This window comes from Biomphalaria glabrata, chromosome 6 (genome assembly GCF_947242115.1).
Source record: "Biomphalaria glabrata chromosome 6, xgBioGlab47.1, whole genome shotgun sequence".
Lineage (NCBI taxonomy): Eukaryota > Metazoa > Mollusca > Gastropoda > Planorbidae > Biomphalaria > Biomphalaria glabrata.
In genome coordinates this window covers 42,653,374-42,667,804 of record NC_074716.1, presented here as the reverse complement: position 1 = coordinate 42,667,804, position 14,431 = coordinate 42,653,374, and the positions used below count along the sequence as shown (strand labels likewise).

Here is a 14,431-nt window from a genome sequence, read left to right as displayed (position 1 = left end):
CCTCCCTCCCCCCATATCTCTTTCTCTCTCTTTCTCTCTTCCTCTCCTCCCTCCCCCCATATCTCTTTCTCTCTCTCTCTTCCTCTCCTCCCTCCCCCATATCTCTTTCTCTCTCTCTCTCTCTTCCTCTCCTCCCTCCCCCCATATCTCTTTCTCTCTCTCTCTCTCTTCCTCTCCTCCCTCCCCCCATATCTCTTTCTCTCTCTCTCTCTCTTCCTCTCCTCCCTCCCCCCATTTCTCTTTCTCTTTCTCTCTCTCTCTTCCTCTCCTCCCTCCCCCCATATCTCTTTCTCTCTCTCTCTCTCTTCCTCTCCTCCCTCCCCCCATATCTCTTTCTCTCTCTCTCTCTCTTCCTCTCCTCCCTCCCCCCATTTCTCTTTCTCTCTCTCTCTCTCTTCCTCTCCTCCCTCCCCCCATATCTCTTTCTCTCTCTTCCTCTCCTCCCTCCCCCATATCTCTTTCTCTCTCTCTTTCTCTTCCTCTCCTCCCTCCCCCCATATCTCTTTCTCTCTCTCTTTCTCTTCCTCTCCTCCCTCCCCCCATATCTCTTTCTCTCTCTCTCTCTCTCTTCCTCTCCTCCCTCCCCCCATATCTCTTTCTCTCTCTCTCTCTCTTCCTCTCCTCCCTCCCCCGAGGGCCGGTCCTACAGCTTGCGGAGCCCTATGCGAAACGGATTGCGTGAGGCCTAGTCTGGGTTGTGATAAGGATAATAAGTGAAAAATAAGATTTTGTATTAGAAAATAAATTCGTCTTTACATTTTATTTATTCTTTACTAAGTACAAAATCACTGTCAAATTAACTTTATGAGACATCTACAGTAGATAGTAGATTTTCTATAAAAAGCCGATAAACATTCTGCCTTTTAGATTTACTATCGAATAGCGAAATATCGCTTTTTTTTTGAAGATGTCGAGATAGATGCCAGAGACTATTAAAGTCAATTAAGTATTTGAACTTCTTGTTGTGGTTACAATTCGCCTTATTAATATATTTTTTATTAAATGAAAGCTGAATATGCCGTTTTTTTTTTTAATCGCGAGTAGGATTGGCGTTGTTTTGTCTGTTTTTATGGAGATTTGCATCAGTTTTCAGAAGATTTTAATAGTTTCAGGAGATTTTTGTATATTTTACAATTTCAGGAACCCTTTAACAATAAGTTAAAATTGTTTAATTTTATAATTTACACCTAGAATTCGCGCGGGGCCTATGAAAGTGCGGTGCCCACTGCGGCCGCATAGGTTGCAGTGGCCTAAGTCCGGCCCTGCCTCCCTCCATACCTCTTTCTCTCTCTCTTCCTCTCCCCATATCTCTCTCTGTCTCTCTCTCTTTCCATCAGGCCATTTATTTCCTTAGAACATATTAGTTAATTCGACTATATTGTTACGTATTTCTGAATCTTCTGGCTATGTGTATTAGTAGGCACACAAATAAAAACACTGCAAAGAACTTGACGACTAAACTTTCAGTTTCATATAACTTTAATGACTATTAACTCTAACATTACTGTAACATGTAGCGAAGAAGACTGTACAATATCTGTCAGTTTACAGTTAGTTATACTTCGTTGCACTGCATCTCTTCACTTCGTTGCAATTCCTCTCTTCTCAACTTGCATCGAGCCGTATTCCACAGAACAGACCAACGACACACTTCCCAGTGTCGCTCCAGGTCTCCCAAAGCTGAACCAAGTCGTACTCAAGTCTACCGAATCAGAGCCGCACACGTCTTACATCGACTGTATCGACTGTAACGGCTCAAGTCCACTGTAGTTCGCTGTATAGACTTTAACGACAGTAGTCCACTCCAGTTAACTCTACCCTAGTTAACTTGCATCGAGTCGTACACATTTCTCTTCCACAGAGCCGCACACGTCTTACATTGTCTGTATCGACTGTCACGACTCACTCACGACTCCATACGACTGACTTTCACATTAACTCTCTGGCTTATATAGAGTCCCTAATCGCTTGTCCAAAGTTGCACAAACACGGCTAGTATCCTCTGGAATAACACGTGAGGAAACGTCACATCCTGTCTTTGTTTATACATGTAGATTTCAGAAAACATCGGCTGCAGTGTCATCTTGCCGGGGTCACAAGTTGTGACCTCTATCTGTCACTATTCATTAGTAACTGTCCCCCTACTTAGATCTGTTCGTCCCCTGGAACAACACGTGAGGACACGTCACATCCTGTCTTTGTTTGTACATGTAGATTTCAGAGAACACTCGCTGCTGTGTCATCTCGCCGGGGTCATACGTTGACCTCTACCTATCACTGTTCATTTGTAACAATATTATCTTCATTGCTCAATAATCATTAGCTAAAAAGCATATTCGACATGTCTCTGCCTTGTATTTTTACTCCATCTATTTCTCTCTCTCATTCTCTGTGTACTCATCAATGTTTTTAATGGGATTTCTCTTTCTCCAGTCTTTTATTCTCCTGCTTTCTCTATTACATTTCTCAATACTTTATCTCTCTCTCTCTCTCTCTGTTTAACTATTTACTTTTTTGTCTCTCTCTGTCTGTCTCTCTGACCGTCTTTCTGTCTCTCTCTCTCTCTCTGCCCCTGTCTCTCTCTGCCTCTCTTGCTCTCAGTCTCTCTCTCTGTCTGCCTCTCTCTTTGTTCTTTTGTTTTTCTCAAAGAGCTTCTATAGATTTGTCCACGAACACTTATCTTATTCATCCATAATGTTAACCAATTTACAAATCTTATATCAACTCACTCTGTCTCTCTGTCTGTCTGGTAAAAAGTTTGTGCACGTTATTTCTCCCACACCCAATCTCGGATCAAGCTGAAATTTTTCATAATTATTTCTTTTACCTGACAACACAAGAATAAATTTTAAAAAAATCAACCAATTTGTTAATTTTCTATTGGTAACTAATTGTTCTGCTTGGCGAAATAAATAGTACTTGACTGAAGTGTTGGTATCAGCTGAATTAGTACCCTTCATAGGTCGCCGCTCTAGATTGAAATAAAGAATATATAATTATACATCTTCTTTAGTCATAAGCCCCTCACTAGCAAAGTGGTTAGCACGTCGGCCCGAAAAAAAAATAAGTATACGATCTTCTCTAGTCATAAGTTCCTCACTAGCACAGTGGTTAGCAAGTCGGTCTGAGGAGGCAAGAGCCAGGAGTTCGAATTCAGCTCGTTTCCCCCTTCTGTTTTTTTCTTCTTTCACTTTTTCTTCACCTGTGCACTTCGCCGGTCCGACATTAGACTTTAAATCTAACGAATGGACCCGACGACTTTAATTGATCGCCGACCATTAAGAAATAGCTGCAATGCATCTTGTAAGTGCGCGTGTCTAATTGCTATTTAATGTATAGTCCGTCTCTCTTTTTCTTTCTCTCTCTCTCTCTTTCCATGCATGAGTCCCTCCACCTCATTTCATCCGTTATTTTTCTTCACTATCTTCATATTTTTAAAAAATCTTATCCTCCAGGCACAGTTAAATGTCTCTCTCTCTCCCATTTTCTGTATCTATCACTCTCTCTCTCTGTTTCTTCCATTTCCTCATCTGTCTTACTCTATTCTCGTCTCTCATTCTCCACCCTCTTTCTCCAACTGTCTCCTCCTCTCTCTCTCTATCCCTAGTCCCCCCCCCTCCGTTTTATCTCCGTATGTCTCTTTCACCTCTCTCTCTCCATCTCTCTATCCCTCCTGACTAGTCTATAAGTCTTACTCATTCTTTCCTCTCCTTCTATAGCCCTTCCCCTGTCCCCATACCTATCTCTCACTCCCTCTCTCGCTTTCTCTCACTCTCTCTTTCTCTCTCCTCACGTTCATACATTCAAAATGTTTGCCAATGCAGCTGACTTTCTAAATGCTTATTAAAGTGTTGCCTTTTTTTTTCCAGTGCTTCTATTGCCCACTCCTTCTCAACAACGACTGGAAACATCTGTCGGCAGGAGCATGGTCACTCAGTCACTTGTACGCTTCAAACATTTTAAAACACGAAATTTAACTTAGTGAGTCACTCACTCCCTACAGTCTCCTTCCCCCATCCCCCACCCATCTCTCCACTCAACGCCACAAGACTAAAACGTTCCCCTGATCTGCGCCCTATCGAGGGCCTGATTCATGACTCAATGTTTTGAAAACGTTCAAGAAAAATAAAAAAAAAGGGGAGGCAACAAGACGACAAGGTTGTATGAAACTCTAAGCCGGAAGTGGTCAATAATGGCCGACGCAGGCACTGTCAATCAAGGAGTCGGCGAATCTAAACAATTTACAGAAGAGGTTCTCCAACGTAGAGAATGTCCTGATCCTAATAAAAACACAATGGAAAAAAGCAGAGATTTCTTTCTTTAGGAGAGATTGTTATTGTAGCAAGGAAGATAAATCTTGAAATAATTACGCTGTCTATTTCTGTACGCCTAGGTGATCACATGATAGGCAGAATAGAATACAAATCTACATTCAAGGTTTTGACAAGTGATTTGAGAATCTTTGTACTTACGAAATTTTCCTCCAATAACCTTTTCCACGCTCGTTTTGATTTTTTTTTTAACACGCACACGTACACCCACAAAGTAACTAATTTTTAAGAAATTAAGGCATTTTCTCAGATTGTTAGGGATTTAATGCATCTCACTCAAACACAGAGATCATGGTGACATCAAAGAAATGCCCTCGTCCCTTAGTGAACTGATCGCTCCATAAGTCCCCCAGAGAGCCGTTCGCTCCAAGGAATCAACGCTTCTAGTTTGTGCCTCGTTTACTCTCCAAAGTTAAGGTGTGCTGGCTTTTTACAAAGATTATATCAATTCTATCGGATAAAGTTTAAATTGTGCACAATTATTCAAAACGTGTTGACCAGTTATTTATCAATTAGTCGTAATTAATTAAGTTTGTTTTTATTTAAGAAAATAGCACATCGCATGTCATGCTATTGAAAATTTGGTCGTTGACAAAAAATTGAAACTTACTATAAGTAGCTATAATCCTTCTAGTTTCATAAGCACCTGTCTAGCTTAGTGGATAGCGTGTCAAGAGAATTGAGTCCTAAAATTTGAATTAAGTCGAGCAACTTTTTTAAAAAATTGTTCTTGAAAAGTCAGCTGGGAAACCTTCTCCCAATCCCCCCCCCCCCCAACTGGTCCAGTTGATACAATTACACATAATTTAAGCTTTGTGATTTTTAGTTTTACTTGTTTTAGTGCACGGACCCAACGTTTTGAGGACCTCGCTTCCCGATGATCTCAGACAGACACCATGCTTCACTGCTTTCAAGAAGAACATTAAGACCTATCTGTTCAAAACTTTTTTAGATTAGTTTGTTTTAAACTTTCTATTTTTCTTATCTTTTAGGTTATCATAACTCATTGAGCCTACATTATGTTTCTTAAATCAAATTATTATTGTCAGTATTATTTATGAGTCCATTTGAAACCAACTAGTACATGTCTTAGCGTACTTCACTGCACAGGAATACCTTCACATAAATCCATTGAAGTGATTAAGTGGTTTGTTTTGAGGACGCAGTAAATGCTTGAAATACCATTGAAGTACGAACTTCAATGTGACGTTAGGCAGGAATTGCAGCCCAATATGTGCATTTTCTTTGATTCAATACTGAAGCGTCAAGAGAATGCGCTCATCAACGTAAGTATTGGCAGTGATGTCGCACAGATAACAATCAGTGACGTCACAGAAATAACGGTCAGGAAGGTGAAAGAGATAGCAGTTCATGACGTCAAAAAGACGTCCAAGTGAAAGTCGTCAGTGATGTCACGGAGATAGCAGTCGGTAAAATCATGGAAGTAGCAGTCATTTACTAAGAGATAGCAGTGTATGCCACAGAGATAGCAGTGTATGCCACAGAGATAGCAGTGTATGCCACAGAGATAGCAGTGTATGCCACAGAGATAGCAGTGTATGCCACAGAGATAGCAGTGTATGCCACAGAGATAGCTGTCATTAACTACAGAGATATAGAATTCAGTGACGTCGAAGAGACATCAGTCAGTGACTTCAAAGAGATAGCAGTCATTAATGTCACAGATATTTAGGCCAGCGATGTCACAAAAATATCAGACAGCCTAAATGTCTGTTGACATTTTTTCGATGTATGCATTTTTGTAGTTTTTGAAGTAAAAGGTACATTCCAACTAAAATTTGTGTTCATCTCATGGTGAAATTACAATTTTACAGGCTAAACATTTTCTTGTATAATTTCTACTAAGATAAACTGTTTCTATCACCGGCTTTCCATGTTAATTGATGAAGTTCAATTATCAGAGCTCAATATTCATAATTATCTTAACCCATTGAGTGAATCATCACTGGGAATAAATCCCCCCACCCCTTTTCAATTTGACGTATCGATTTCTTCTTTAACCCTTTTGTTCTTCCCTCTTCTGTTTCCACCATTTTGTTTCCCCAGAAATTAATTCCCATTTTCCAGACGTGTCATTTTTTTTTGTTCGAAAACTTATTAATGAACATCTAAACCGTAAAAAGAAAGGTGTGGGTGTGTGTGTGGGGGGGGGGGATAAGCTTCTTTGCACTGCACAAACACAGTGCTCGCGAGTGATTTCGTCAAAACGAAAGAATGAATGTCTAGTTCCGTTTCCGTTTTTGTTTGGCTTCTGTATTTATTTTGTTAGCACGCGCACGCGAGTGTGTATTTGTCCAGTTAGCGTTAAGGCAATTAGTTCTACTAATTAGGCTGCAATGCTCTGATTAAAAATCTGTACTTCCCTTTTCTTTCTTTTTTCCCCAATACATCAGAAAAAAAAAATCAATCCAAGCCAAAAGTTTTCTGCACGCGACCAGAAGCTCGTTGGTTTGACTACTGTTTGACTGGTACGGAACGAGCGCTGAGAAAAGTCAATATTTTTTTCAGTTTTACAGTAAAGTGAACGTTATTATTTTACAACAAAACGGATAGCTTGGAGTTAAATGGATATAATTAAGCGCTTCCCCCCACCCCGTAAAAAAAAATTATTGCTTTCTTAAAGTGATAAATCGCTTGTCAACTACAGTGAGTTATAGACGTTAGCTTTGGAGTGTGGGTTATATTTAATTTTAGTTTGTTGCCAAAGTGGCGATAAGTTACTGGTATTTGAGTCCACAGTAAAACAAGAAAAAGTACTTTTAAAAAACCTACAAAGCTTATATTTGGAGTAGTTGTATTAATTTCTTTTAGATCAGTCCTGTATTTAAATTTACTATAGATCTAGACTAACAATAATACATCTGCGATATTACAAATATTTTTACCAATTGTTTTAGTTTAGTGCAATTTTATGACTAAGACTAAGACTAAGACTGCTTTATTGATCCTTACGGATATTTGTTGTGATTACAAGGACTATTTTCTAATATAAAGACAACACAACAGAAAAATACACATAAATACAACAGACACAACATAAAGAGTTCATTCAGCGACTACACACAGTTATCTGGGTGCTTTTCATGTTCCCTGATCAACGAGTGGCGGTGATAGAGTCTGACCTAGTGAGGTACGAACGAGTTTTTGTACCGCTTCATTCTTGTTTTGATTAACAGCAGACGCTCACTTCGCGACGACCTGACGTAGTTCTGATGGAGCGGGTCTTCCAAGATTTTTTCGATTTTTTTTTGGCACTTTTGTTCAAAAAGTTCCTTTAAATGTGGTAATGTTGTGAGTGTAATTTTTTATTCTTTTTTTTATGATGTTTTCTAGACGTCGCAACAGTTTAGATGAGGCGTTGCCTTGCCAACAAGTTATACCGTATGCTAGTAGATTTTGTATAGTCGAGCCGTAAAAATTCTCAAGGATCTTCTTGTTTAATTTAAAACTGTTGAGTTTGTATAGAAAAAAGAGTCGCTGGGCTGTTTTCTTTCTCAGAGTTCCAAGGTGGAAGATTTATCGATACGATAGGATCCTGTCACATCTCTGGACAGGTTAGGAAAAGGTAGGGGGAGAAAGTTGTGCTATCTGGGTGATCGCTTTTTAAATGCATAATATATATATATATATATATATATATATATATATATATATATATATATAAATATAGAAATAGAGGTGGACAGGGAATTCGAACCCGTGGGCTAAAGCCTGCTCAGCATCCTCAAGCCAACACAAAAACCACTGTGCCAGCGAATCGCTTATGAAAATAGAAGGTTGTTTCAAACTCTAAAGCGGCGACCTACAACGAATAAATGGTGCTAATCCAATTTATACCACCATATCAGTCAAGAACAATTTCTTTCCCTTGTTAGAGATACCAAAACATAATAATTGATTACCAATTAACTAATTGTTTGTTTTTTTAATTGATTCTTTTTTTTGTCAGATAAAGAAATAATTGTGCCAAATTTCAGCTTCATTCGAAATTAGGGGTGGGAGAAATCACGTGTGCACACAATTTTACCACATTTTACTAGGAAGTTAAATTTATTGAGTGATTATTACAACTTTTTAAATTTACATTTAAGTAACAAAAAAAACAACAACAAAAAAACAACTAGCTAAAATTATTATTTTCTAAATAAACAATGCATCCAAAACTAGGTTACCTTTGTTTTATTGGACCTGTTTTGTTGGTGTGTGAGTTTCAGTATTTTTTCTCCCTTAATGTCTAGTTTTAAATCTCGTTAACTATTCAATCAAGTTTTTGACCTTTCGAGAGACATTTTTTGTTCTCTGCCTTTGAAACCAGATCTAGGTTGAGTTATAGGCCAACATGAGAGTGAGTAGACATAAGCTTTTTTAAAATATAAAAAAACAGAGTGACCTATAACTATTCTCAATCTGTTGTTACGCGACCTAGTTTTTCTTATATACAAAGCTATGTCATCACGTGACCTAGTGTTTCTTGTATACAAAGTCATGTAGTCACATGACCTGGTGTTCTTTGTATGGAAAGTGCTGTAGTCACGAGACCTAGTGTTTCTTGTATGCATAGTCATGTAGTCACGAGACCTAGTGTTTCTTGTATGCATAGTCATGTAGTCACGAGACCTAGTGTTTCTTGTATGCATAGTCATGTAGTCACGAGACCTAGTGTTCCTTGTATACAAAGTCATGTAGTCACGTGACCTGGTGTTCTTTGTATGGAAAGTGCTGTAGTCACGTGACCTAGTGTTCCTTGTATACAAAGTCATGTAGTCACGTGACCTGGTGTTCTTTGTATGGAAAGTGCTGTAGTCACGTGACCTAGTGTTCCTTGTATACAAAGTCATGTAGTCACGTGACCTGGTGTTTCTTGTATACAAAGTCATGTAGTCACGTGACCTGGTGTTCCTTGCATACAGAGTTATGTAAGTTTAAATCAGAAATTACAGAAAGTGACATTTTCTAAAAAAAAAAAAAATCGATCAATTTACTTCACGTGGTTAGTAGGGAAAACAAAAAGCTTATTGATTTCTCGGCATTGAACTTCAGTTTAATTGACCACTTAGCGCCTAAAGGTTTAAACGGTTGATTGGTGGCGAGTACAATACATTTATTGAAGACATAGAAGACGTGGAAGCAGATCTGGAGAAATGAAGTCCCGCCTTTTTATTTTACTTGGCCTTCTTCTTCTTCTACTTTTAGCCACTTTCCTTAAACATCTCATTCAAGTTTGAGACCCCTTTAGGGAATTAAACATCCAACAACTTAGACCAGAGCTTCTCAAGCTTTTAGGACACGGGGGTCCCTTTATATAGTCAAAACTTGCCCAAGGACCACTAAGTGAAAAAGAATCTACATAAATAGATTTCATATAACTAACATTATTTCTTTTTTTTTTTGTTTAAAATACAATTTTTAAAAATGACTTGACCGAGTTTTTTTTTTTTTTTTTTTTTATGAATGACGTCAATGAATCCACTTTTTACCCAATAAGAAGACGGGAGAGCAGTTAACAACTTCTTTAGAATGACCAGTACTGCAGGATATACATTTGTAATGAGGAACTAATTTGAGAACCTCTGGGCTGGATGGCACGATTCTTTAGTGTCATAGTTTGAGAACCTCTGGGCTAGATGACGCTTTTCTGTTGTGTAATAGTTTGATTAGGAATCAAAACGGATGTATTTTTTTTTCTGGCAAGAAACGCCTCTAGAAATTGAATTTCACTTCAGGAGACTGATTTATTTCCGACAATTTTCGAAGAAGTTTTTTTTTTTATTCCTTCTGAAGAAGATAGCGTTTATTTTAGGAAAAAAGGATTTGTTACTTTGAAGAAAAAACTCATTTGCTGTCGGTATGAAACAAGTTGTCTGCAACAGATGTAGGTCAAGACATTACTGACCTGGCCTGGATAGTCTATTTCTATCGTTTGAAAGACCATTTATGAAAACACTTCCGGGGATCAGCTGGAGATTATTCTGGGGAGAAGCATTTGTTTGATCACGCAATATTTCATGAAAAGCCTCTGAGGTTGACCGACAGAATACTGAAATCGACTGATGGAATACGGAAGTCAAACGAATACAGAAGTCGACCAAACAATGACGTTAACCGAGTACTGAAGTCGACCGAAAAGTTGAACAATACCGTTTCACTGTTTTAACTTACAAAGAAGTATTTGTATTGACGCGAATTCCGTCATAAGAGGCTGCTTGGCCTAAAATGTGCTGTTAAGAATGATATAAAAAAGCCACGTTATTGGGCCTCACGAGCCATAGGCGGAGACACAGACAGGGCCACAGGTGCGGAACCAAGCGGAAGGATTACAGAATTGTTGGTCATGAACTATTATGAACTAACGTGACAGAAAAATATCACGATTCCCTCAGAAAAAAAAATGGGTTGGGGGGGGGGGCTTTTATTGATTTTTTAAAACGAAATATGTGGACTTTGAACAACTTACCATTTGAGCCGAGTTCTTTGGTTTCGGTCGTATGTCTTTGATCTTCTCACCGGCTGAAAAGAGAAACAAAAGACCATGTTTCAAGGAATTGAAAGTGGCAGAAGTTTGAAACACAAGGAGAGAGAGAGAGAGAGAGAGAGAGAGATGGCGAACAAGAAATTTACACACACAAAGAAGCTTTTGTCAGTAACGACGTGTAATAAGATTGGGATCAGCATAAATTTAAACGAGGTCAAGAACGGAAATAATTATTACAATTTTGGAGAATTGTATGTAGCAGAAGATTTTGGTGGCTCAAAGAATTGTGCGTAGCATAAATTATGGTGGGGAAAAGAATAGTATGTAATATAGATTATGGAATCTCATAGAATTGTTTGTATGTAGTATAGGATTTTTAAACCTCATACAATTATATGTATGTTAGGATACGATTTTGGAAACTCATAGATTTGTATGTATGTAGTATAGGATTTTTAAATCTCGTAGAATTGTATGTCTGTAGTATAGGTCTTTTTAACCTCATAGAATTTTATGTATGTAATTTTATGTATGTAATTTTATGTATGTAATTTTATGTATGTGGTGATAAGATTTTGGAAACTCATAGACTTTTATGTATGTACTTAGGTAGTATAAGATTTTTAAACCTGATAGAATTGTATGTATGTTTCGGAAACTCATAGATTTGTACAGTGGCGTAGCTACCAATGTGCGGGTGGTGCGGGCCGCACAGGGCACCAAGTGGAGAGGGGCACCAAAATTCCCCCAGTGTGTATTAATTTCCTATTTCCATGAGCGTTTCAGTAAAAACGACTAATTGTATGGACACGAACAAACATAAACTACTGTATTTTAAACATGAACTAACGATTTATAAACTAGTTATGTCGCTATTTTGTTTCATCTCCTTGACTATTTCTTCCATACAATGTAAGCTATAGAACAGTTTGAATCAAATTTACTAGATTTATTTTGGACACACGGTACATGTTGTTACTACACTGATCAATGCTCTGTAATATAAAGAAGATAGGCCAACCTTTTTTACTTCATTGTTTAGTCCACTTGTTTAATCTAGATATAGAGTTTACAAATATATTACTAAACTCTAGCTCTAAACAATTGTCTTAGTTTATTCATTTCTTTATGATTCTTTATAGTTTAATTTTGGAAATAATTCTATTGTAATGTCAATATTTTAAAATAAGCTAACCTTTGTTTTCTACGAGTTTTTTTTAACTAACTAGTTAATTGTAATACTGTAAAGTAAACAAAAGATGAACAGTGCTCAAAACAGACTAGTCTGTCTAGTTCCTGAAAACCGTTTTAAGCTTAGACGGAGAAATCGGCATCTCTGATTGAATTGGCTGACGGCATGGATCAAAGAGTGACTTGGAGTTAGTAAAATTACTATCAAAATACGATCCACTCTTGAGGGAGCATGTGCTTCGAACTAAGCTTTGTTCCAGACCGAATACATTCTTGTCTCCACAAATACAAAATAAATTTATTACAATATTGGGGGATCACGTTAAAAAACAAATCATACAGCAAGTAAAACAAGCCAAATATTTATATATGATTTTTGACAGTAGGCCTACACCTGACATCTCAAAGTTGGATCAAACTTCCCAAATTTTCCGGTACTTTGTCATGGATAATGACGGGGTGCAGGTTTGTGAGTCTTTTATTGACTTCATCGACACAAAGGACAAGCATGCTGCTGGAATCGCTGAGATGATTCTAGAGAAACTGCGTTCGAATGGCTTAGACATAATGGACTGCAGGGGTCAAGGCTATGATAATGCAGCGGTCATGAAAGGTCAAAACTACGGTGTCCAAAAATGTATTCTAGAAGTAAATCCCAAAGCACTATTCATTGCCTGCTTAAACCATTCTCTTAATATAGCAGGAATTCGAGCTGCTGAAGCTGAAGTCAATTCGGTAACATTTTTTGGTACACTTTTCTCAACTTCAACACACCGCTGGGATATCCTCATCAATATAACCGGAACTAGCCTTAAACGTTTAGTTTTGACCCGCTGGAGCGCCAGAGGAGAAGCCGTCAAGATGGTTAGAAATACATTTTCTAAAATTATAGAAACTCTGGAGACAATATCTAGCAGAGAGGAAAATTCATCGACTAGATCTGAAGCAGATGGATTATTAGTTGCCATTCAGTCTTTTAATTTCCTCACCTATCTTGGATTTTGGGCTCCTGTTTTAACTGAAATTAATGATGCGCAAGTCTACCTTCAACAACAAGGATTGTCTATTCAAGACTGCTCACTCAAACTAAAAACATTAGAGACATTTTAAAGTAGTAATCGAGAGGACATCGCTGAAGCCAGCATTACCTTTACCGAAAGCGTGTGCTCAGATCTGAGAATCAGTAAAGAACCTCAAAAACGTATTGGCCATAAGAAAAAGATGCCTGGTGAAAAAAGTGACGACTCTGTACTTACACACAAAGAAGAGCTACGAAGGGAAATTTATTCTACCTTGGACAGGATTGTTCAAGAAATAATCATTCGATTCGAGCAACTTCATGATGTAGCAGATAGGTATGAATTTTTGTCGCCTTACCAGCTATTAAATCCTCAGGTCGAAATCAATCTCGATTGTACTCCTAGCGACATTGATAAAAACGAATCTCTGCTGGAGCGAAAGAGGCTTCAACGGTTTGTTAGTTTCATCAGAAGCCTCCGAACTTCCAAAACAAGGACCTGTTGAGCTCTTGAAATTTATAAATAAATATCAGCTAGATGATTCAGTCCCGAATATCGTCCTCATGATTCGCATATTTTTTACTATTGCGGTAAACGTCGCTTTATGCGAGAGAAGTTTTTCCAAACTGAAACTGATCAAGAATTACTTGCGATCAACGATGATAAATTTACGACTCACTAATTTAGCCATTTTGTTCATTGAACAAGAGCTGGTGGAAAAAATTGATTTCGATAAAATTATTGATACTTTTGCCAGCAAGAAAGCTCGTAAAATTCAGTTGTAGTATGTTTATGTAAAAGTGATTTTTTTAATTAACAATATTTGATTAACAAATACATATTATTTTGAAGAAAAAAAGTAAGGTTTTACAATGTTATTATTTAGTTAGCTTTTTTTTTTTTGGGGGGGGGGGGCACCAAGATGAGGTCCCGCACCAGGCATCATATACTCTAGCTACGCCACTGGATTTGTATGTTGAGTACGATTTCAAAGGCTCGTGAAGCATAGGCTCAGAATTATTCGTAGTATCCCTAAACTCATCCCTGAAGGAATGTCATTACGAGCCTTCAGGACCTTGTAATACGGCTATAGTGTCGCAGTTTGCGTTTTTTTTTTACAGCCGTAAGCAAGTCATCGTGGGGTCCAATCGCTGTAATAATCCTGTCTCTAAACTTTTCGCTTGTGATGCGGTCTTTGTATATAATACCTAGGATCTTACTGTAGCATCCCAATTCCATTGTTAGGATCCGCCTCTCTAGTTCTACAGTTTCTGTTACCATTATTAATAAAGTAATGTCCTAAAAATGTTTGCATTTGATCGTTGCAATATTTAATTCACGCCACTCGAAAAGTACGTCATAGCACCCTAGGATTATTTTCCAGTTAAATTTCGACT

The 14,431-nt window shown here is 37.9% G+C and overlaps 1 protein-coding gene across 7 annotated transcripts in view; it reads right to left on the bottom strand.

Moving 5' to 3' along the window:
* The window catches only part of LOC106061977 (neuron navigator 3-like), a 474,243-nt gene that overhangs the window by 269,861 nt on the left and 189,951 nt on the right, over positions 1-14,431 (bottom strand). For all 7 annotated transcript variants that reach the window (XM_056032697.1, XM_056032701.1, XM_056032698.1 and 4 more), the window contains exon 3: positions 10,807-10,859. In XM_056032697.1, coding sequence (XP_055888672.1) covers positions 10,807-10,859 — 53 coding nt within the window. The remainder of the gene's footprint in view (positions 1-10,806; positions 10,860-14,431) is intronic.